Consider the following 24,086-nt stretch of genomic DNA (forward strand, 5'->3'; position numbering starts at 1 on the left):
CATAACTCAATTTGCAACAAAATCAGTTAGGATCTCATCCAAATTTAGAATTCAAGTTTATAAATAGAATAACTAATTATTCTCAAATCTCATATAATATTCTCAATTATCATACTATTATTATATTCTTGGTGCTAGCAAAAAATATAATAATATTCCATTTGAATTAATATAATTATTTATTTGATCAAATCAAATTAATAATTAAATAATTCTACAGCAAAGATTAGAACACTCGTTAGTGTGTGACCCCATAGGTTCAATACTAAGCGGGTAGTAAATTAGTCATACTAAATTTACTAATCAAGGTTGGCGTCTAGCAACACTCCTTAACGATCCGATAGTATGAAGTAATATATTTTTACTAAGAACCTTAGAAGAACAAAGTATAATTCCTTCCATCTTTCCAGCTCTTGGTTAATCCTTAGAATATGGTTTAATTGTCAAACTCTAACTAGTTACCATTATTATAATAAACTGTGAATGACCTAAGAAACTCATTCCTTCATTCATTCAATCCCCTTGGCCAAGGTTTTATTCATCTCAGTCATTATAATCATAGAGCTCAAACTCTTTACCAAGAGTTGACGGATTCCTTATTGACAAGTATTTAAATCATACCCAATATCCATTCAACTAGCACCCTAGGGTATTAGGTGTCCGGAATCAAAGTATAATAAATACATTGTTAATTACTATGACAGTCGCAGGTCAAAGGAAACTCTATTACTATGTTCATCTTGAGAATATCCTATTGACAAATGTACGGTAATTATAACCATTAGGAATTCTCAAAGTGAGTCAGTTCAATGATCATATCTCTATATGCACCATCTATATATATAATTTAATAAATGAGATCTATTAATCTTCATCCAATGAAGACCATTATATATATATTGATCTTTCCGGATTATTAATGTCCTTTTTAATAATCCTATGACCAAGAACAATTTAGATTAAATTATAAAAGATTTATCTCTCAATATTATGATCACTATCACAATGATAAATCTCTAAATTTAATCAAGGACCTTATTATATTAACATTTTAATATAATAACAATAACAAATTATTTGACACATGATTGATTGGATTGTGGTCATACTACTTATTCCCAACAATAAGTAAAAAGAAAAACTCATAGAATGACAGAGATCAGACAAATAAAATTTTTGCATATTTTATTATTCCATGACATAAATTCATAAATAGAATTTATATAGACACATAAATTGATAAAAAAATATATTCTACACTTCAAAAAGACTATAATTTGAGATATCATTATTTTTAGTACAGAAACAAGTATAATTATCTGTGCCGTACACGTGATAAGATTGAAATTATAATTTTAAATTATTTTTTTAAAATTAATTTAAATTATAATAATTTGATTAATAAAAAAGTAATATGTTATATATTATTTTTTTTTAAATTTAGTGTTAATTTGATTAACTCTAAAATAGTTATTAATCGATTTTAATAATCTACTTTTTTCAATAAATCAGACATATATACTGAATGTGATCATAAATAATATAGTAATAGTTAAATCCATCAATAAATATATTAGTTATTATTACACTATAAAACAAATTAAATATAAAGGCTATTAACACTTATAAATCTATAAAATCGCAGTGTCTTTGTTCGCGTGCAAGGGTTTACTTATCAAATAAACTTAAAATATGAACAAAAAATATTTATAAATTAGACCTAGCATCACTTAAAAGTTTTTCTTAATATATAAAAAATATTTATAAAATTTTTCTTAATATATATACATATACATAAATAATTCTATACATATACATAAATAAAAAAATATATGAATTATCTTTTATTAAACTCTATGTTACCGGTTATTAAAAATATTAAAATATATGAACCAAAAATATTTATAAAATGGACCTAACATCACTTGAAAGAATCATGGAAAATAATCAACTTACCTTACTATCCATGAAAACCGTTTCTATGTAAGTCGTCTTGTTCTGGTCAAATTTGGATAGAACTTTCCATAACCTTATATATTAATTTTATTATATATATATATATATATATATTACGACATTTTTTCTTAATATATATACATATACATAAATAATTCTATACATATACATAAATAAAAAAATACCTGAATTATATTTTGTTAAATTCTATGTTATCGGTTATTAAAAACATCTAAATCACATATATTAATTTTTTTTGTTATAATTATTTCGTTTTAGATATATGATTATTTTTTATTCTACAATCGTGAAATAACTTTTTATTTTTTATATCTATATATATTCCTCAATTCCGACTCCATTCATACGCATATTAATAATTTTTTTCTAATAGTGATGTTTTAATTTTTTATTTTTTTTTCTTAAATAGTGATGTTTTAATATTTTTTTCTTTTTTTTTTAAATATATTTTTCTTAATAATTACATTACTAATCTAAAATATAAAATGAAAAAGAAAATAAACTTAAAAATCAGAAAAAAAAGAAATTTTATATTAAAAATATAAAAATAATATATTAAAAAAGAATAGTCGTAATATATAAATTGAGTCAACAATTTAAATTTCTCTAAAACTAATTTAATCAAATACCAATATTAGAAATAAATTACTTAAATAATATTTAATCTATTCTAATCCTTAGACACGTATAGATTAGAGTCATTCTCGTAACGACAATAAACTGAAACAACGTCGTAAGTTCAAACATTTAGAATCGTGCAAATTCAGACCATTCCTTTGTTCTTTGAAAACCTTCTGTATCCCTGATAGAGTTGAATTGAAATTCCTTTTATGGAAAAAGAGTTACGGAGATGGCTTTGATGTATTGGAGACCGTACCAAAATTCGGAAGTTACTATTTATATTTGAGTGTCACAGCCATTAAACACGAAAGACCAAATAAAATAGTATCTCTAGTCTTATTCTCATTTAATTCAGCATTTATGATAATAAATGAGATGGCTATTATATAAGTCATTTAATGTAAAATAGTTTAATTTACGATTATAATTAATATATATTACCCATAAATAGATTAGGAAATAATAATTTTGTAACAAAATAATCATTCAATTTGAATTACAATTAATTGATTGATAGAAATTATAATAAATTGTATGATATTTAAAAAATTAACTAAATCAATTAGTTGATATAATTAATTTATTATAATAAAATAAATTTAATGAGTTAAAAGAAATAAATCGAAAAATACTATCAGAAACATGTTACGACAGTTTTATCATTAAGTGCAGAAATTTAATTTTTACATAATAGAATAGATATTTACAGATTATTATATTAAACACAGACTAAAAAAATACACTAAACAAAATAAAAGCATCAATGGTAAAATATAACCTAAAAAATACTTAAATTAAAAAAGAATCTGTGATGAATTATAATAAATCTATATATGAGAAGTAAAAGTAAAATAAACAACTAAAAATAAAGTAAAAAGAGCAATTAAAAAAAGTAAAAGAAGATAGAAAAGATAATGTGTGAAGTAGATAAAAAATGTATTGCAATAGAAGATTAATATAATTAATTAATACAAAGAATGAAAGAGAAAAATCAAAATACGATCTTATTAAAAAAATTAAAAAAATTTTTTAAAAAAGAACCTATTAATCAACTTTTATAAAAATATTACAAAAATTTTAAATTATCTTTAAATAAAATAATAATACCCTTAAGAATTATTAATCAAAATAAATAAAAAAATTAATATAAAACAAAATCATAGAAAAATATTAACAAAATTAAGATAAAAAATAAAAATAAAAAATTACAAATATTTTATCTGAAGTACAAAATAAAGAAGGAGAAAAAGGATATATAAAATAATAAGATAATAATTTGAATTAATTGAGTTCATTTATTTCATTTCTTTATATGTTATTTATTAAATAATTTAATATTTATCTCTATCATATTAAATAATAAATTAGTTATAATTAATTTAGTTTAATGAATCAAACAGAATTTAAAATAATTTGATATTTATTCTAATTAAATTAAATATTTAAAGTTATGATTAATGTAATTTAATGAATCAAATAAAATATTAAATGATGAAATTTTTATCCTAATTAAATTAAAAGGATTAGTTATAATTAATACAATTAAATGAATCAAACACATTAAATTAAAAAATAATTTAGTTAATTTGTGTTTTAAGGACCCATTTTTAAAATATTTATTTTGCAACAATTTTTATAAAAGATTTTTTATAATATTTGTAACCTATGGTTTAAAGGTACAGTTATAATAACCCATTAAAAAGTACTTATTAATTAGTTAATACAAATAATTAATATAATTAATTTAGTTCAATAAATTAAAAGAAATAAATGTGGAAGGAAGAGATAAAGAGAAAGTAAAATTATAAAAATGTATATCCATTAAAAAGTAATAAAAAAAGTTCTTTTTAGTTTTTTATTTATTAATTATTAATTTATTATAATTAATTTCACAATATTTATTACACGTTATTCATCTTATAAATTAATATAATTAATTTATTGATATCAATTATCGATAATTAATTATAATTGATATAACTCATTTCGCTATACTTTCTAAATAAATAATTAAAAATGCACGTCTCAATTTTTTGTTAAAGTAAACTAAAATAAAATATATAAATTGAGTAGATATAAATCTAAAAATTATAAATTTTATTAACAACTCAAATAAATTAGAACCATAAAATTAAATTTAATATCTATTTTAGTACAGAAATTTCTATTAAAATAAAAAATATTCTATTTTTAAGTACGATCTAAACTATTAATTATTTAGGGCAAAACACTATAATAAGCCAACATCAATCCAAATTTACCTATATAAGCCAAAATGAAAATCGATACAGCAATGAGCCAGATCATATTTTTATGTAATTCGAACCAGGCTAGTTCGAACTTCATCCTCAAATAATTCGAACCAGAGCAATTCGAATTTCAAAGAAAAAATTGAATGTAAATCGAACCAGACTGGTTCGAACTACCTATGCAAGTAATTCGAACCACTACAGTTCGAATTATGGGGAAATGAGTTCTTCATGTAATTCGAACCACCCTGGTTCGAATTACTAGGGAATGGGCTATATAAGGAGTTCGAATCAGCCTCATTCGAACCATTCTCACCTTCCCCTGCCCCACCAAATCTCAGAGAAAACGACCCAGATTCTCTCCGCGAAAGACCTGAACGCAATACTCTGCTCATGGGGGACGATCCGGCGCGGTTATATCGCTTGGACGGAGTTGCCCATATAGCTGGGGTCATCAACGAAGAGGTTAGTACGGAAATAACTTTGTTTTACCGGTACATGTGAGTTTGTGGTTTGGCATGCGAGTAAGATATTGGTTTAGTTGGTGGTTTATTTTAGTGGTTTATGTTAGTGATTTCTGTAAATGGTTTATGTTAGTGGTTTTTGTTAGTGATTTATGTTGGTGGTTTATCTTAGTGGTTTATCTTAGTGGTTTATGTTAGTGGTTTATCTTAGTGGTTTAGGTATGTGGTTTATGTAAGCGGTTTACGTTAACGGTTTACGTTTGTGGTTTTTGTTAGCGGTTTATATTCGTGGTTTATGTTAGTGGTTTATCTTAGTGGTTTATGTTAGTGGTTTATGTTAGTGGTTTATGTTAGTGGTTTATGTAAGCGGTTTACGTTAACGGTTTACGTTAGTGGTTTTTGTTAGTGGTTTATGTTGGTGGTTTATCTTAGTGGTTTATCTTAGTGGTTTATGTTACTGGTTTATGTATGTGGTTTATGTAAGCGGTTTACGTTAACGGTTTACGTTAGTGGTTTCTAGTAGTGGTTTATGTAAGCGGTTTAGTTGTGGTTTTATAATGTTAGATCTTTCATGTCAGTAGCCTATGGTGGTTTCTAATTTAAGTTTCTTATGCAAATGGTTCTCGTTCTTGGTATTTTTAAGCGGCTATACATAGTAAGATTTTTTGGTTTATCAATTATCGTGTCGATTATGTTTGTCACCGGTAATTAAGCTGGTTCTAAGAATGCGGTTCATTTCTTCCGCAGCCTCAGCGATGCATCAGGAGCATGCGGCGGTAGCAGGGCATGGTCCTGGATGACAGATACGTTCCGTACCTACAGATGGCTGGTCTTTACCATCTTGCAAGGCTGAACGATAGATGGTTCCGGTTGGACGAGGCCCTTGTCAGTGCGTTTGTTGAGCGATGGCGTCCGGAGACTCACACGTTTCATATGTCGTTCGGAGAGTGCACTATCACACTGCAGGACGTGGCATACCAGCTGGGTTTGCCAGTGGACGGGTGTTACGTCAGCGGCTGCCTATCAGAGTTCCATATATACATCGAGGGTGGCCGTCCAGCCTGGGTTTGGTTCGAGGAGTTGTTTGGAGTGGTACCTCCTCCTAGCCAGCACCACTCCATTTTACGCCGCCCGCACAGCCTGCCCCGCATGAAGACGCAGATGAGATAGAGGATGAGGAGCCGTTTATCCGCAGAGGTCAGAGGCCACGGGTTCTCCGTCGTTGTGGGACAGGGTCCCACTTGTTTAGATGATTTACATTTCATGTATTTTGGACGTTAGGGTTCACTCATGTATTTTAGATGATTTACTTTAGAGCTATTTTTCCTTGTTGTTTCCTCATCTTATTGTACTTAAAAATCTGTTATTTACCTAGTGGATTAGTGACTATGTATTATCATTGAATCATATAACACTGTAGTTATCAACTTTTGCAGTCATGGGATTTCTAACCATATTCAAATTCAGATGCAACTTTTTCATTACTAGAAGGTAAAAGGATAAACAGATAACACAAATCATCTTAAATAACAAGTAACAGGAAAAATAAAATCAATGAACACTAACAATAACAAGATCGCTACTACTGCCCCCCGTGTGAGACGGTCCTCCAAGCTGTGGGCAACTCCTGCGGGTGTGTCCGGGTTGGCGACAAAGGCCACACCTCTTTGGCCGATTCGGATCTGCCTCGTCCATGTTCGTTCGTATCCTTGTGGATCTCGGACGACCCTCTCTCGCACGCCTGATGACATGTCATCATGTCATGTTTTTCTATGCCTTTTTCCTTTGTTTTCAATAGGTTTTATGCACTTTCTTGAGCCATAAGCAAGCCAAGTGGGTAGATTTTCATGCTTCCTTTGATTTAATCAACCATGTATGAATTCATGCTATTTCATGAGGTTTTATGCTAAAATTGACACATATTATGAAAGAATGAATATCTCATGATTTTGAGCATAGCTTTGATGTGTTTGGTTGATTAATGATAGATGAAGAAGGCTTGGAGAAAGGTTGAAGCAAAGAGGAATGGCTAGGAGTGAAGAGAGGACAATGGAATAAGTGAAATTGAACCAGGAAGCAAGAAGTTAGCCCCAACGTTAGCCCCCTAACTTGGAGGCTAACGTTGGAACTTGAAATTTCATCCCTGGCCATCCAACGTTTGAGCCAACGTTAGACCCCTAACTTGGAGGCTAACGTTGGCACATGAATATTCAAGGAAGAGGAGCAAAAGTTAGCCCCAACGTTAGCCCCTAACTTGGAGGCTAACGTTGGAACTTGAGAAGATCTCCCCTGGGCACCAACGTTTGCGCCAACGTTAGCCCCCTAACTTGGAGGCTAACGTTGGCACATGAATTACAAAGGGAGAAGGGCCAACGTTTGCGCCAACGTTAGCCCCCTAACTTGGAGGCTAACGTTGGCACATGAATTACAAAGGTAGAAGGGCCAACGTTTGCGCCAACGTTAGCCCCCTAACTTGGAGGCTAACGTTGGCGCCACACACCACAAGGCATACAAGGGGTATACTTCCAACAAGAATAACTTGAGCTACAGAGCTCCAAATGAGGTGATTCAAGAAGCATTGGAAAGTAGGAATCAAGAGCTTTCCAAGCATATATGGCACTGCATGGTGGACACTAGAATTAAGGGAGAAAACTGCCCCGCAATGTGCATAAACGAACATGGTGGCAACCTGCAGTGAGGCCAACTGACCTCTGCACCTTCAAAGGAGTATAACTCGAGCTGTAGAGCTCCAAATAATGTGCTCCCAACGGCATTGGAAAGTAGACATCCAGGGCTTTCTAACAATATATAATAGTATGGGGTGGACAATACATTTGAGCCTCCAGAACTGGCGTTTTCGCCAACGTTTGAGGGCTAACGTTACCTCAAACGCTGCACACCAAAGCCAGCGACCATGCCCTCTTCAAATGATCATAACTTGAGTTGTAGATGTCCAATTGAAGTGATTCCAAGTGGGTTAGAAAGCTGACATTCAGAGCTTTCCAACCATATATGATAGTCTATATTGGGCATAAAATTGGCAACATGAAAAGAGGACAAAGTTGGCCCCATAAATGTGCATAAGGGAGGCCAACGTTAGGGTCAAAGTTAGACCCCTAACGTTGGCACCAACGTTCATACCAGCAAGTTTTGTGGGCTGCTATGAAAAGTTGGAGCCAAAGTTAGACCCCTAACTTTAGCTCCAACTTTTGGTCCAACTTTTGCAAACTCAACCCGGTTCAATTCGGTTCCTCTTCAAACTCCAAGAGCAATCAACCAAGGCCTTTATCAACCCAATTCCATCAAGAGCAAGGGCCCAAATGATCATCACTCAAAGGCACAAGAAATAGATAAAATAGGAATTTCATTTAATTGTAATTTGTTTTTAATTTCATTTTCATTTTGTAAAGCCTATATAAGGCATCATTTTCATATTTGTGGGGAGGCTGGCTCCACTAGGGAGCATTAGGATTTGAGAGCTCTCTCTTAGTTTTCAATTTCGTTTTGAATCTTGGGTTGAGAATTGAAGAAATTCTGTTTCAATCTCACCTTGAGAATTTTCTTGTTTACTTTCTCTGCACAATTGAATTTCCATTCCTGTTTACTACTTCACCTTCTCTTGGCTTCTGCAATTTACTTTTCTTTAATTTCTCTTGCAATTGTTCTTGTTGGATCTAGGAAGGCATTGAGATCTAGACTTGGTTATCTAGTCTCTTGGGTCCTGAGATCTTAATTCTAATTTTACATTCTCTGTTTGTTGCTTTTCATGTTTATTTACATTTCTGTTTTGGCTCTGAATCAATCAAATCCATCTTTTACTTCTCTGCTTGTTGCAATTTAACTTTTCCTTGTTTAATTTCTGCAAATCCAATTCCCAATTCCCTTTACATTTGATGCAATTTATATTTTTTGTCATTTAAGATTCTTGCAATTTACATTTCTTGCTCTTTAAGTTACTTGCCAATTTACATTCTGCAACTTTAAATTCATTGTCATTTACTTTCTGTTGGTTACAATTTCACACAATTCACATCAATGTTAGCTTGACTAAACTAATCACCCACTAAAGTTGCTTGATCCATCAATCCCTGTGGGATCGACCTCACTCCCGTGAGTTATTATTACTTGATGCGACCCGGTGCACTTGCCGGTTAGATTTGTGTGTTTTGGGAGAAATTTATTTTTCACCAAAATACTCATCAAGTTTTTGGCGCCGTTGCCGGGGATTGATTAGATCAACAATGATTATGTGGGTGAGAAGTCTAGATCAAGCATTTTCTTTATTTTTGTTTTCTGTTTCAAAGTGAAACCAAGGTGTTTGAGTTTTTGCCTCACTAAGAAATTCTCATCTCTGATATGAGTAATTTCAATTTTCCTTGGTTGTGTGTTTTACAAAACTCAAATGGAGTTCAACTCATCTTATGATCAAACAAATTCTATGGGATATCACCCACCATCACCAAACTCTAATGATGGCTGGGGATATCACCAAGAAACTTCAAATTCTGGGCACTCCAATTCATGGAGCTATGCTTCAGAACCATAAGATGAGAAAGAAAATCATATGGGATATTTCTCTCCACCACAAAATAATGCAAGTCATGATTCTAATGGTGGCTGGGAAGGGAATTCTAGTGCTCCATATGATAATCATCCAAAGATATCATCACTTGACCATACTTCAACCGAAAGCCCCTTTCAAAACTCACCACCCACACAAACTTCCATGAACCACTCAAGGCTTTCAGAGCTTGAGTCCAAGCTTGAAAAATATGCGAAAGAAGCACAAATATCCGAGAAAAGGCAAGAAGCTTTCTTCAAAAATATGAATGGAGAAGTAGAGAAAATAAGGAGGAGCTTAGAACCACTGAGCAAGAAAAATGAAGGCCAATTGATGGATATGAAGGAGAAAGTGGAAGAGCAAGATAAGGAGGCCACTACATCAAGTGAACTTTCAATGAAGAATGAGGTGGTTGAACCTGAAACTTCACTTGAGATGACAAGAGAACATGAAAACTCACAACTCTCACAAACCTCCCTGGACCAAAATGCCTCAACATCTGAATCCATGATTGAAAGGTATGACGAGGAGATGAAGAAATGTTGGGAAGATCGACAAACCTCCCCCATGATAGAGCGATTGAAACAAATGTTGGGGGTAAAAGAGGAAGTGGAGGAGCAAGAAAGTGAAGAAGTCATTCCAAACTCAAGTGAGACAGAGAAGTACATAAAGGAGGAGTTCATGGAACCACCAATACAAAAGGCTCTGGATGAATACAAAACTCCAAAAATCACACAACCACCAAAACATGGATTCAAAGAAGTGAAGGCAATTAACAAAAGCACCAAGAAGAGGATTGTGACCAAACTACCAAGGACAACATTCAAGAGGAGGTCAACCACAAGCAATCCAACCCCTGGACCAATAGCAAGCAAGCTCAATCAAGCCATGTACAAAAGAAAGCTTGCTGAGGAGAGACCAAGACAAGGGGTAATAGCTGAATCTTCTCCTCCTTTGAAGTCATTTCTATTAACAAATTGGAAGAAGAGGAAGAAAGTAAAGAACAGGTAGACAGTAGGTACATTTCTTTTCCTTGCTTCGTTTAAATTTCAATAAATTGGCATATGGTTACATTCTAAGTTTGGTGTTGCCCTGCAACAAACTGTTTTCCATCTTCATGGATGATTGCATCAATTTTACATGAAAGTGACACACCAAGATTCTAAGTTTGGTGTGCCACCTATTTTTCTATGCAAATCAATCCAGCAACATCACTTGTCTGCATAATCATATTGCCTTTTACAGTGTTATTTTTCTTCTTAGTTGGATAATTTTTGTTTTCTCTTTATTTCATTTATTTACTTGTTTTTAATGCTTTCCTTCATTAACTGTTTTTGTTAATACATCACCAAGACATCCTTATTCATAACAGACTCTTCATTTGGTGATTGTATTTAACATATAACAGTTTCTTTTGTTTAGTTTTAGTTCAAATAAATTGACATAGGATTGCATTCTAAGTTTGGTGTTGCTATGCAACACAATTTGCTTCAAATCTTTACTGGATACTTGCATTGATTCCAAGTGAAAGTGTCACACTAAGTTTGGTGTGCCACTTATTCTTTATGCAAAGTATTATGCTCACCTTCTTAAGCTTGCAATCACAATGTCTCTGTCTCTTATGCCTTGATTATTATCTTTAATTTTGCTTGCTTGAAACACATGTACTACTAACATTTCTTGTGTAAGACATTCATGATCCATCTTAGCCCCATAGCCACGGTTCTAATAGTTGCTTGAGGATGAACAAGTATTCTGAGTTTGGTATGGGAAGGAGGAGAATGGGAGGAAAATGACAACAATAGAGAAGATGAACTACAAGGTTGTAAAGTTCTCTTTCCTCTCATTTGTTTCAAGCACTATAAACTGCATGATTGTCTTTACCTTCTCTGTATGCATGTGTGTATGAAAAGGCATAGTTGATTTCTAAATTGAAACATGGTGCTATGTCATTATGATTACCAACTTGAGTTTTGTGAATTCAAAAGCAACAAGGTATCATGATCATAAACAAACAAGGCATTAAAGAAGATTTTAGCATGTGCATAAAAGTATTGGGAAGCTAGTATGTTTGATTGTTGCTTAATTGCATTAGATTTTATTTAATTGAAGTTTTCATCTAGCACGTTTTGTGAAATCTTTTAAAATCATGAAAACCTTGAAAGCAAATGCAAAATAAAGCAAGAAAAGAAAAAGGGAAAAATTGAGAAAGCTGAAGGCTCTGAGTACCAATGGCAATTTATTTGCTAAGTACTTGTGGTGTTTATGTATCAAGCCAAATGCTTGAAAACAAAACACTTAGAAGTCAAGGCTAGGCTCAAAGTGCAAAAGCACTCCCTCAAAGCTCAAGGCTCTGAGCATCAATGATTAGAGAGTTAAGAAAAGAAAAGAAAAATGAGCTTAATGAAGTCCTCTAATCAAATGCTTGTGGTGCTTATGTATCAAGTGGTAATACTTGAAAACAAAGCATTTAGAAGTCGTAGCTTTGTTATCAACTCATGGGGCAAAGCACCCAAAAGGAGAAGCTAAATAAAAAATTCAAAAGCTTGTTTCAAGGAAGAAATATAAAAGAAAGATTTCATAAATTGAGCTAGATGGAAGCATCAATCATTTACATTTCTTTTGTGATTGTAGCATGCTTAGAAAACTAGCTTACCATGAACATTGAGTTGCTATTCTTCTTACCTTGGATTGTCAATCTTTATTGCATGATTCTCTTCTTGCTTGGGGACAAGCAAGGTTTAAGTTTGGTATTGTGATGACATGTCATCATGTCATGTTTTTCTATGCCTTTTTCCTTTGTTTTCAATAGGTTTTATGTACTTTCTTGAGCCATAAGCAAGCCAAGTGGGTAGATTTTCATGCTTCCTTTGATTTAATCAACCATGTATGAATTCATGCTATTTCATGAGGTTTTATGCTAAAATTGACACATATTATGAAAGAATGAATATCTCATGATTTTGAGCATAGCTTTGATGTGTTTGGTTGATTAATGATAGGTGAAGAAGGCTTGGAGAAAGGTTGAAGCAAAGAGGAATGGCTAGGAGTGAAGAGAGGACAATGGAATAAGTGAAATTGAACCAAGAAGCAAGAAGTTAGCCCCAACGTTAGCCCCCTAACTTGGAGGCTAACGTTGGAACTTGAAATTTCATCCCTGGCCATCCAACGTTTGCGCCAACGTTAGACCCCTAACTTGGAGGCTAACGTTGGCACATGAATATTCAAGGAAGAGGAGCAAAAGTTAGCCCCAACGTTAGCCCCCTAACTTGGAGGCTAACGTTGGAACTTGAGAAGATCTCCCCTGGGCACCAACGTTTGCACCAACGTTAGCCCCCTAACTTGGAGGCTAACGTTGGCACATGAATTACAAAGGGAGAAGGGCCAACGTTTGCGCCAACGTTAGCCCCCTAACTTGGAGGCTAACGTTGGCACATGAATTACAAAGGGAGAAGGGCCAACGTTTGCGCCAACGTTAGCCCCCTAACTTGGAGGCTAACGTTGGCGCCACACACCACAAGGCATACAAGGGGTATACTTCCAACAAGAATAACTTGAGCTACAGAGCTCCAAATGAGGTGATTCAAGAAGCATTGGAAAGTAGGAATCAAGAGCTTTCCAAGCATATATGGCACTGCATGGTGGACACTAAAATTAAGGGAGAAAACTGCCCCGCAATGTGCATAAACGAACATGGTGGCAACCTGCAGTGAGGCCAACTGACCTCTGCACCTTCAAAGGAGTATAACTCGAGCTGTAGAGCTCCAAATAATGTGCTCCCAACGGCATTGGAAAGTAGACATCCAGGGCTTTCTAACAATGTATAATAGTATGGGGTGGACAATACATTTGAGCCTCCAGAACTGGCGTTTTCGCCAACGTTTGAGGGCTAACGTTACCTCAAACGCTGCACACCAAAGCCAGCGACCATGCCCTCTTCAAATGATCATAACTTGAGTTGTAGATGTCCAATTGAAGTGATTCCAAGTGGGTTAGAAAGCTGACATTCAGAGCTTTCCAACCATATATGATAGTCTATATTGGGCATAAAATTGGCAACATGAAAAGAGGACAAAGTTGGCCCCATAAATGTGCATAAGGGAGGCCAACGTTAGGGTCAAAGTTAGACCCCTAACGTTGGCACCAACGTTCATACCAGCAAGTTTTGTGGGCTGCTATGAAAAGTTGGAGCCAAAGTTAGACCCCTAACTTTAGCTCCAACTTTTGGTCCAACTTTTGCAAACTCAACCCGGTTCAATTCGGTTCCTCTTCAAACTCCAAGAGCAATCAACCAAGGCCTTTATCAACCCAATTCCATCAAGAGCAAGGGCCCAAATGATCATCACTCAAAGGCACAAGAAATAGATAAAATAGGAATTTCATTTAATTGTAATTTGTTTTTAATTTCATTTTCATTTTGTAAAGCCTATATAAGGCATCATTTTCATATTTGTGGGGAGGCTGGCTCCACTAGGGAGCATTAGGATTTGAGAGCTCTCTCTTAGTTTTCAATTTCGTTTTGAATCTTGGGTTGAGAATTGAAGAAATTCTGTTTCAATCTCACCTTGAGAATTTTCTTGTTTACTTTCTCTGCACAATTGAATTTCCATTCCTGTTTACTACTTCACCTTCTCTTGGCTTCTGCAATTTACTTTTCTTTAATTTCTCTTGCAATTGTTCTTGTTGGATCTAGGAAGGCATTGAGATCTAGACTTGGTTATCTAGTCTCTTGGGTCCTGAGATCTTAATTCCAATTTTACATTCTCTGTTTATTGCTTTTCATGTTTATTTACATTTCTGTTTTGGCTCCGAATCAATCAAATCCATCTTTTACTTCTCTGCTTGTTGCAATTTAACTTTTCCTTGTTTAATTTCTGCAAATCCAATTCCCAATTCCCTTTACATTTGATACAATTTATATTTTTTGTCATTTAAGATTCTTGCAATTTACATTTCTTGCTCTTTAAGTTACTTGCCAATTTACATTCTGCAACTTTAAATTCATTGTCATTTACTTTCTGTTGGTTACAATTTCACACAATTCACATCAATGTTAGCTTGACTAAACTAATCACCCACTAAAGTTACTTGATCCATCAATCCCTGTGGGATCGACCTCACTCCTGTGAGTTATTATTACTTGATGCGACCCGGTGCACTTGCCGGTTAGATTTGTGTGTTTTGGGAGAAATTTATTTTTCACCAAAATACTCATCAACGCCTCTTGGCAGGGTCCGGGATCACGGTTGGCCCGTCGTAAGGTGGCCAGAATCCCTCCGGTATCGGCGGTGTGAATCCCATCTGGTACACACGGAACACTGAACTAATCTGATACACGCTGTGAACATAAGAGGACCAGGTAACCCGTGAGTAGGCGCAGCATGCAAGTGCGTGCTGGCATGGGAAATGAAGTGCCTGGAAGTACCCGCAGTCACAGGTCTGGGACGCAAGCGATACTCTGTAGGTACCTAATGAGAAAGAGCCCGTCGGAGTGGTCTCGGCTACGGTGAACTCGGAGTTATCCCGGTCATACAAAGTCACCGTGAAGCACCTCGAATTCTTCAAGTTGGCCTCTATACACTTCACCAAGTACTGACTGAATTGCTGTCCGGTTCCCATCTGGGCCTCAGCCTCTCTACCCTTGCGAACAAAGAGTTCCGCAAGCCTTCCATATGTTGCCTTCACCAAAGAGCAAACAGGGAGGTTTCTGACACCCTTTAGGATTGAGTTCACACACTCTGAGATATTCGTCGTCATGTGACCGAATCTCCGTCCCTCGTCACGATGCTGAGTCCATAAGGAATAATCAATCCGGTTCGCCCACTCACACATCGCCGGGTCTTCAGACCGAAGAATATCAAACCAGTAATCAAACTCAACCTCGGTCTTGGCATATGCGGCATTCACTAGAAGCCTACGTGCATCCTTGCCCTTGAAGGTAAGGGAAAAATTAGCCGCTACGTGTCGAATGCAGAATGCACGGTATGCAGATGGAGGTAACCAACCTCCGTCCGGAGCCTCAAGCGCCGCCTTTATGCCGTTATGCCTGTCCGATATAACCAGAAGACCGGGCTGCGGTGTCACGTGCTGTCTAAGGTGGGAGAGAAAGAATGACCAAGACTCTGCATTCTCACCTTCTACTAGTGCGAATGCAACAGGTAGAATGTTGGAGTTCCCGTCCTGTGCAATCGCGATGAGCAAAGTACCCCCGTACTTCCCATACAGATGGGTCCCATCAATGCTAACTAAAGGCTTGCAATGGAGAAATGCCTGGATGAGCGGTGGAAACGTCCAGAAAAGTCTGTGGAAAAAAGCTTGAGACTCGTCTACTTGTCCACTAACTCGAACGGGGCTCGTCCGTAGGATTGCAACAGTACCGGGCATCGTCAACTGGACTCCCAAAACCCACCTGGGGAGCTCGTTGTATGACTCATCCCAGTCACCGTATACGAGGGCAATTGCCTTCTGCTTCGCCATCCAGACCCTCCTGTAAGTCGGCCTAAACCCGAAGTGTGCTGCCGTGGCATTTAGGAGCACCTTGATGCTGACGGATGCATCAGCCCTAACCATTGGCATAACGAACGCGGAAATCACATGATAATCCAAGCTCCTGTGGTCACTCGAGATGGAGGTCGCAAGACAAGTGTGAGGTCCATTGTACTGCTTGACCTCCCAAATGCCCTTGCGCTTCCACAGACTCAGTCGAATCAACCATGTGCACCCATTCCCAAACTCAGAACACTTGCCCACATAACGGCGATGATCAGACTCCACAACCTTGTACTGTACCCGTCGCCGGATGCTGTAAGTCTTCACACTTAACAGGGCCTCGTCTTTATCCTGAAACTGCTGACCAACCTGGAACTCTGTCAAACCAGCAGTCCCTTCAGCATCTCTAGCTCCGAATCCAACAGAGTGCCCTGAAACACCCTCTTGCCTCATGGCATCTAGGTCCAAAGAGGAAAAATGTGGTGGATACTGCTGTGTGCCAGAACTAGAACCACCAACTACCAATGCAGGCTCAGTCGCTCCAACCTCGTCGCCGCTGTCATCCTCAATCATATCCGGCTCGACGTCGTCCTCCTCTACATCACCCAACACTCCGTCACCGACGCCAACCGGTGGAACTCCCTGTAAAGCGTTCGGCAGTATATCAACTGATCCTACCACGTCGCCTACTCCATCATTCAGATCAACAGCAAAAGACGGGGAGGCGACTGGTTCGACCGCTGGCTCGTACACAGGGACGGACGAAGAAGCAACGGCCGGCCTGGAACTCGAACCAGCTGCCACTGCTTCAGTGGTGGCATTCCGGTTCGAACCCCCTGAGCTGGATACCACATCAACCAACTTTGCCAACAACTCTGGTGTCCTAACCTCGGGAAACTGCCTCCGACATAGAAACATGACTTGCAGGTCCTCATCACTACCAATCGTGAAGCAATCATACTTCACCGTATCCTGCAAGACAGTGATTGGAATGCGATAGAAAAACTTCTTCACTCGCTTCGCACCTTCCAGACCGAGTTTCATTAGCACAGATCTAACAAGATCATCATAGCTAGTCGTTGGTTTCACGACGATACAGAGAGGATCCTTATCTGTGAACTTCACACCGGAGCGAGTTTTTGTCTTAATGGATCCTCTATGGTGAACCAAAACCCCGAAACTCTCCTCACTAGCCATATTACACCCTCTATGAGAGCAACTCACGTCTAGAACCATATATATACTGCACTGTCTACCACTAATTCGAACCGGACTGGTTCGAATTCATTTTGTGTAATTCGAACCAGCCTGGTTCGAATTACTTGGTGCAGCTCCTCCCTATATAATTCGAACCAGGGTGGTTCGAATTATGTGCTACGTTTTCCTCCCAAGTAATTCGAACCACCCTGGTTCGATTTACTTGAATGAATTTCTCTCTTCATAATTCGAACCACTCTGGTTCGAATTACTTATGAAGAGTTCGAACCATACTGGTTCGAATTATATAAATATAGGGTTTGGCTTATTGCAGAAACGAATTTCACTTTGGCTTATTTAAGTAATTTGCAACTTCCCTTGGTTTATTCTAGTTTTTTGCCCAATTATTTATGTAATTAGAAGTACCCAATTAAGTTTACGACAAAACCTAAAAATCGATCACAAATTTAATTTGAGTATCTTTATAAGATAGACTTCAATAAAAAATTGAAAAGTAACAGAAATAATTGATTAAATTCACTAATTTTTGATATAAAATTATTGACTTTATAAATATAGTAATATAACAAAAATAAAATTATTTTAAGAACAGAACCAAAGACACCCCTTGTTGAGAGTGAGAGAGAGAGAAGGAGGGGGGGGGGGGGCTCTAGGCTTTTAGAATTGGTATCCGTTTTTCTTTCTTTATTGCAGTCATAGTAATTAGTTTATCCTCCCATGTTAGATAATAAAATTAATTAAGGATTATTTTAATTCACGTAAAATTTTTTATATAATTGATTACTTTTTAAATTTTAAATTTTTTCCAAAATTATGTATATTAATTTTGTATACATAATTTATATAAAATAAAAGCTCTAATTATTACAGATAAGAAATAGTAGACAAATTAACTATTGGATGATTGGATCAGCATTTAGTTCTTAACTCTATTATAATATCTTATATACGTTAATGTATTATATTGTTTTTTTTTTTTTGCGAGATATTAAGAATATAAAAAATAATATACTATTTATCAATGAATAATAATTTCATTCAAAGTACAAAAACTAAAAAGTATGTGTCATATACATGCACGTAAGACGTGTATATAATATTTGTCTATGGAGTTTTAGTTGATTGATTAGAAAAAAATAATAATAAAGGATTAGTTTGGTATTATTTCAAAAATATTTTATTTCAAAATGTTTGTGACTATTATAATTGATAATTTGTTTTTGGCCAACATCTAAGAAAAACAAAAAACTAAATATGAAACCAGAATTAAATCTTAAAATTAATTAATCAGACTTGTATAGTCATAATAATAACAATTAATATTACACAACATATGAGAACAAAATAAATTTAGAGTTTCAATGTCCATAATAATAATAATAATAATAATAATAATAATGAAATATGACAATTTTTTTAACTTAGTAAAATAGTATCACAACTAAAAATAACTATCTTTTGAACTTTTAAAGGTTAAATTTTATTTTATGATTATATGATTTTTTATATTAAATAATTTATTCCAAAAAAAATAAAATATTACCCAGCTATTATACTCATAAATTAAAGAGTAAAATATATTTTTTGTTTTTAAAGTTTGACAAAAGTTTTAAAAATACCTCTAAGTTTTATTTTATTTTAATTTTATCTCAAAAGTTTTCGATTTGCATCAAATATATCTTCGACGGCTAAATTTTAAAAAAAATTTAAGACCAATCTAACAATAATGCATGAAAATTATGCTTGATTTACTTGTATTGAAGGTTGTTCTTATGAAATTGTTGTTGAATTGATCTTAAATTTTTAAAAAAATTAGCCGTCAGGAGTATATTTGATGCAAATCGAAAACTTTTGGTGGGACAAAATTGAAACAAAATAAAACTTAAGGATATTTTTAAAATATTTGTAAAATTTTAGAGACAAAATATATATTTACCCTAAATTAAAATATGAGTCATTCTAAAGTTAATTTATGAAAAAATCTCAGCTAGTTCAGTCCAGCAATAGTTTATTCATATAAAAAAAAGTAACTATTATATTTATGATCCGGTTGTAAAATATGGATCAGCTACGTATTTTTATTTCCATTTTGTTTTTTGTTCATCATCATAGAATTTCCCTATTCCCATTTCCCTATTCTTTAATTTCTAAATATTTCGTACAACATAGTATTGAAACAACCACACATACATCACTCTAAAATCAATTTCGCACAACGCATAGTTTAGTCTATAAATAAGACATCGTAATGATCAAAGCATACTTAAGACATAATTTACTACTCCCTCATTCTCGTTATATTTTTTCCTTTTTCGTTTTATTTTTTGTTGCAAATTAAGTTGTTTTTTTTTTTAAATTTCAAAGAGCTATTAATTAATTTTTTCTTATTAATCTATCCGGTGGTGCTATGCAATCAACTTTTTAGCCAATAAAATAATAGGTGAGCAAAAATTAAGGTAAGAGAAAGAGACGTTTAAAGGAAAAAAGAATTATTAAGTAGCTGATTGTCGGTTATAAAAATTTGGTTTCCAATATTTTCTTAATTCGGTATACTCTTTACTATTAAATAAGAAGAGAAAGACAACCAAAAAAAAGAGAGAATTAATAAAATATAAAAATACTATTATAAAAAAAAGGTTTTTTTTTTAGATATTTTGATATTGAATAAATTTTTTTGAATGTGTTATGCAATCACTTCTTCCAAAAATTTAAGGTGTTAAATTGATAGGAAGAGAATATAAATTAGGGATAAATATTGTTTTGGTTCCTGACGTTGAAGGTCAGAATCGAAATCGTTCCTGATGTAAATTTTGATTTAGAATCATCCTTAATGTCGTATTTAAATTTAAAAACGTCCTTTATAATTTTTTCGGACATAAACACCCTTTTGTCGTTACCGGTAGTTATGACCACAGAAAACAATTATATATATATATATAAAATAAAAAAATGGAAAAGCATTATAAATATACATTGAATTGAAAGGAAAAAAGGGTAAAGTAATGTGAAAGCCACTGTTGCAGATTTCACTATCGAAGACCTCCTAGAGGGAGAACGCCATGGCTGCCCAAAGCTTAACCTCATCTCGAAGCAGATCTTCGTCACATGGTAGGTTGCTACTTTGTTTCTATGGTGAGAAGCCGGTGTTGCGAATCTCGGGGACCAAGGAGAACCCAGGTCGCAGATTTTGGGGCTGTGTCTACTTTGAGGTTTGTTTTTTTCTTTTCCTTTGAATTGGGTCGTTTGGGTGATGGAATGGAGAGTGAACACGGTGGGTATGTGCAAGTGCAACAAGGCTGCAACTTCTTTCATTGGGTAGATCCAGAGACAGAGGTGGAACACTTAGAAATTGCTAGAATAAGGAAGAAGGTTTCAACGCTGAAATCAAGAACGAAAGCGGCAGAGTGGAAGCTGAAGGTCGTTGCTGTTTTAGGATTTTTTTTGGGTGGGTTGAGTTTGTGTATTTGCTGCTGCAGAATTTTTCTAAAGCACCACAACAGTGTGTAATTCCATTGAACTTGGTATGAAAAGTGTGTAGGAGTATGCTGCTGTTGTTGTTGTTGTAGGTAAATTGGGCTAGGGTTTATCTATTAGGGAGGTTTCCTGAATCTGTTGTGTTGAATCTATTTCAACATGTATAAATGACTATTTTGTAAGCATGGCTGGGAAATGAAATGAGAGTGGAATTTTTTCTTGGCAAATACATGGGTTCCATTACTGAACAATGCCATAACAGTGTCATTAACATGGTAAATGTTAAAATATATAATAAACATAGTGTTTCACATTATCAGAACCTTAAAAGAAACTTAACTCAAAATAAACCCAAAAACAAAAGGGTTGGCTGGTCCAAGCCAATAATTCAGTACAACAGTCAGTAGCACACAGGCAAAATATAAGCAACAAAAAGTAGCTAACAAGTCCACACTGACATTATCAGAACCTTAACACAAACTTAAGTAAAAATAAACCAACATGCATAGTATAGAAATATGACAATTTGATGCTAAGTTTTCCATTTCTCTAAAGCAATTCCCATTTTTTGGAGGCAACTTTGTCATTAACTTAAGTTTCTTTGGAGAAACGTGAGGTCCTCCAGAAAGCCTGACAGAAAAGTGTCAAGTAGGTTGGCTTGAAGCTGTGGCAAGGGTTGGCTGAGATGCTGGAAGAGTTCTGGTGGTTGGCTGTGATGAGGATGAAGAAGGTACTGAATTTATTGGGCTGGCAATCCTCTTGGTTTGTGGATCATGTTGGGCTGAAGAGTTGGGCTTAGTGGTTCCCTTGGGCCTGCCTCTAAGCCTTTTTGGCTGTGTTGCAAAATTGGACTGGGCTGAAGTTGGTGGCTGTATTGCTGAAGCAGCTTTTCGCTTGACAGTGAGTTTAAAAGTGGGCTGTGAAGATGCAGTCTTCTTTCCTCCCTTAGTAGCTGGAGGCTGTGATTTGTTGCTTCCCTTCTTCTACTTGCCTTTGCTTAGTTTCTTTGAATGTTGGGCCTAAGAAATAATTGCAGTGAACAGAGATGAATATAAGGCTTATGAACAAATCTCAGACAAGTAACCAGAAAAATTAATTAACATACTTCATCCTCAATAGGTTTAGGGCATCTGCTTTTATTATGTCTAGCTGAACCATATATAGAGCACCTTTGTTTCTCCCCCTTCCTTGACATGTGAGTGCGGCTGCTCTGTTCTTCATCTTCAGCAGCTGGTTTCCTTGTTTTGACTAGCCTGTGACTAGGCCTTCTATAAGGGGGCAGCATAACATCAGAATGTGCTGTTCTCTCCTATAGATCAGCTCCGTTCAATGGGTGTATGAATGCCTCGTAACACCTCAAGTATGCTTCTCTCTTATAGCAGTAGGCCACATAAAGTTCCAATCCAAGCTCCTTGAATTTGATGCAACTAATAGCATGGACACAAGGTATTCTACTCATCTGCAACCTTCTACATGAGCATTCATAAGATCCTAAGTCAACAGCAAACTTGTCTAATCCGTTAACAACCTCATATTTCTGAGCTACAGACCAATATGGCCGTCATTCTCTAGCAGATCTAGACCTCCTCTCTAACCTGATTCTAATCCTAGGTAATATTGTCCCTGAATAGTTCTGAGCAAGATCCTTATTCTCTGCCCATCTAGTCATTAGTTTAACCCTGATCTCCTCTAACATCGTAACTATGGGCTTCTCTCTAGCATCAACTATGGCAGCATTAAAGCTCTCAGACATATTGTTAACCAGTGTATCTACTTTAGAATTATAGGTGAACCTAGATCTAGACCAATACTTAGGAGGGATAGCATTTTGGTACTGAAAATCTTCCTGATTCACAGCTTTCAGTTCGGCCATGTATCTCTCCCAATCCTTCCAGTGAGTCGCCTTAGAACACTTCCACATGAGTTGCTTCAATTGTAACCCTGGAAACCTTTTTCTAAAGTTGCTGTATAAGTACCTCACACAGAATCGATTATCCACTCCTGGTATAACATCCTTGTATGCTGGCAACAAACCCTACACTCATGAAATTGAGGAGCATACAGTTAGTGATACTTGAAATGCAGTAATTCACCATGTAAATGTGCATAAGTAAAATGTGGTGAACCATGCTTACTTTCTGCTGGTCAGACATGAATGTGGATCTTTCCATCTTCTCAGCCCCAATGTCAGATGCAAGATGATTTAGGAACCAAGTCCATGAGTCATTGGTCTCGACCTCTACAACTGCATATGCAATGGGTAGCATTTGGTCATTCGGATCCCAACCAATGGCAGTGAGCAATTGTTCTCCTTGGGGTGTCTTCAAAAAATAGCCATCTAGACCAATGAAGGACATGCAATGCTGGAAGCTCTGCTTGCATGCTTCCAAGCACACGTAGATCCTTTGGAAAATGCAGTAATTGGTCATGGATGAGGCTTGTGCTTCATTATCAAGATCAGAGGACTTTTGCACTTGTATGCGAATGGAGGAGCCTGGATTTGCCCGCAGGAGCTCATGTCCATAATCATATATCCTCATATACTGCTCTCGGAAGGTTCCCTGGATTTCATCCAATGCAATCTGCTTAGTCCTCGTTGCCATTGACTTAGTGACAGTTAAGTTCCACTTTTTTTTGAGCCTTTGAAACCAACTCCCTTATCTTCACCTTGGGATTTGATTCAACCTTATTCTTAAATGCGTTGCCAAGCCATTTCGAGTGTAAAATCCCCACCCTGTGTGCTTGTGTACATGTGTGAGTCAAATTCATGCTGCGAAGCTGCCAAGTATCCTCTTCTTAAATTTTCGCAGCATACAGCCAAAAGGGACACTTTCTAGAACAAATAGCCCGAACCTTCTGCAAATCACACTTCCTAAATGTGATTTCCCTAGCGGTCTGTACGGCATATGCAGTCATAGTGTCCTTGAACTCTTTCTGAGATGCATACACTGTGCCCACTTCCCACTTGTATTGATTCATGTCTTTTTGATGCTTGTGAACTAGATACCTCTGTCCCTGATGGTCTGAATCTGA

The 24,086-nt window shown here is 35.4% G+C and overlaps 1 protein-coding gene across 1 annotated transcript; it reads right to left on the minus strand.

Annotated features, from left to right (window-relative positions):
- Nucleotides 1-21,202: 21,202 nt before the first annotated feature.
- LOC140178530 (uncharacterized) lies at nt 21,203-23,656 on the minus strand. Its single transcript, XM_072215705.1, has 4 exons — nt 23,189-23,656; nt 22,649-23,088; nt 22,223-22,321; nt 21,203-21,296 (listed from the first exon to the last, which is right to left on the minus strand). The coding sequence occupies exons 1-4, from the start codon at nt 23,654-23,656 to the stop codon at nt 21,203-21,205; spliced, it is 1,101 nt and encodes a 366-aa protein (XP_072071806.1).
- Between the last annotated feature and the right edge of the window lie 430 nt (nt 23,657-24,086).

Source organism: Arachis hypogaea, chromosome 14 (assembly GCF_003086295.3).
Source record: "Arachis hypogaea cultivar Tifrunner chromosome 14, arahy.Tifrunner.gnm2.J5K5, whole genome shotgun sequence".
In the NCBI taxonomy this organism is placed as follows: Eukaryota; Viridiplantae; Streptophyta; class Magnoliopsida; order Fabales; family Fabaceae; genus Arachis; species Arachis hypogaea.

Bases quoted from the DNA above. Each gene is read 5' to 3' on its own strand.
- LOC140178530 (XM_072215705.1), bottom strand. From the start codon at position 23,656: ATGGCAACGAGGACTAAGCAGATTGCATTGGATGAAATCCAGGGAACC. The intron at 22,322-22,648 runs GTTAGAGAGGAG...GCCCCCTTATAG, and splicing joins TTACCTAGGATTAGAATCAG to AAGGCCTAGTCACAGGCTAG. The intron at 21,297-22,222 runs GTGCTCTATATA...GGCATTGTTCAG, and splicing joins AGGAAGGGGGAGAAACAAAG to TAATGGAACCCATGTATTTG.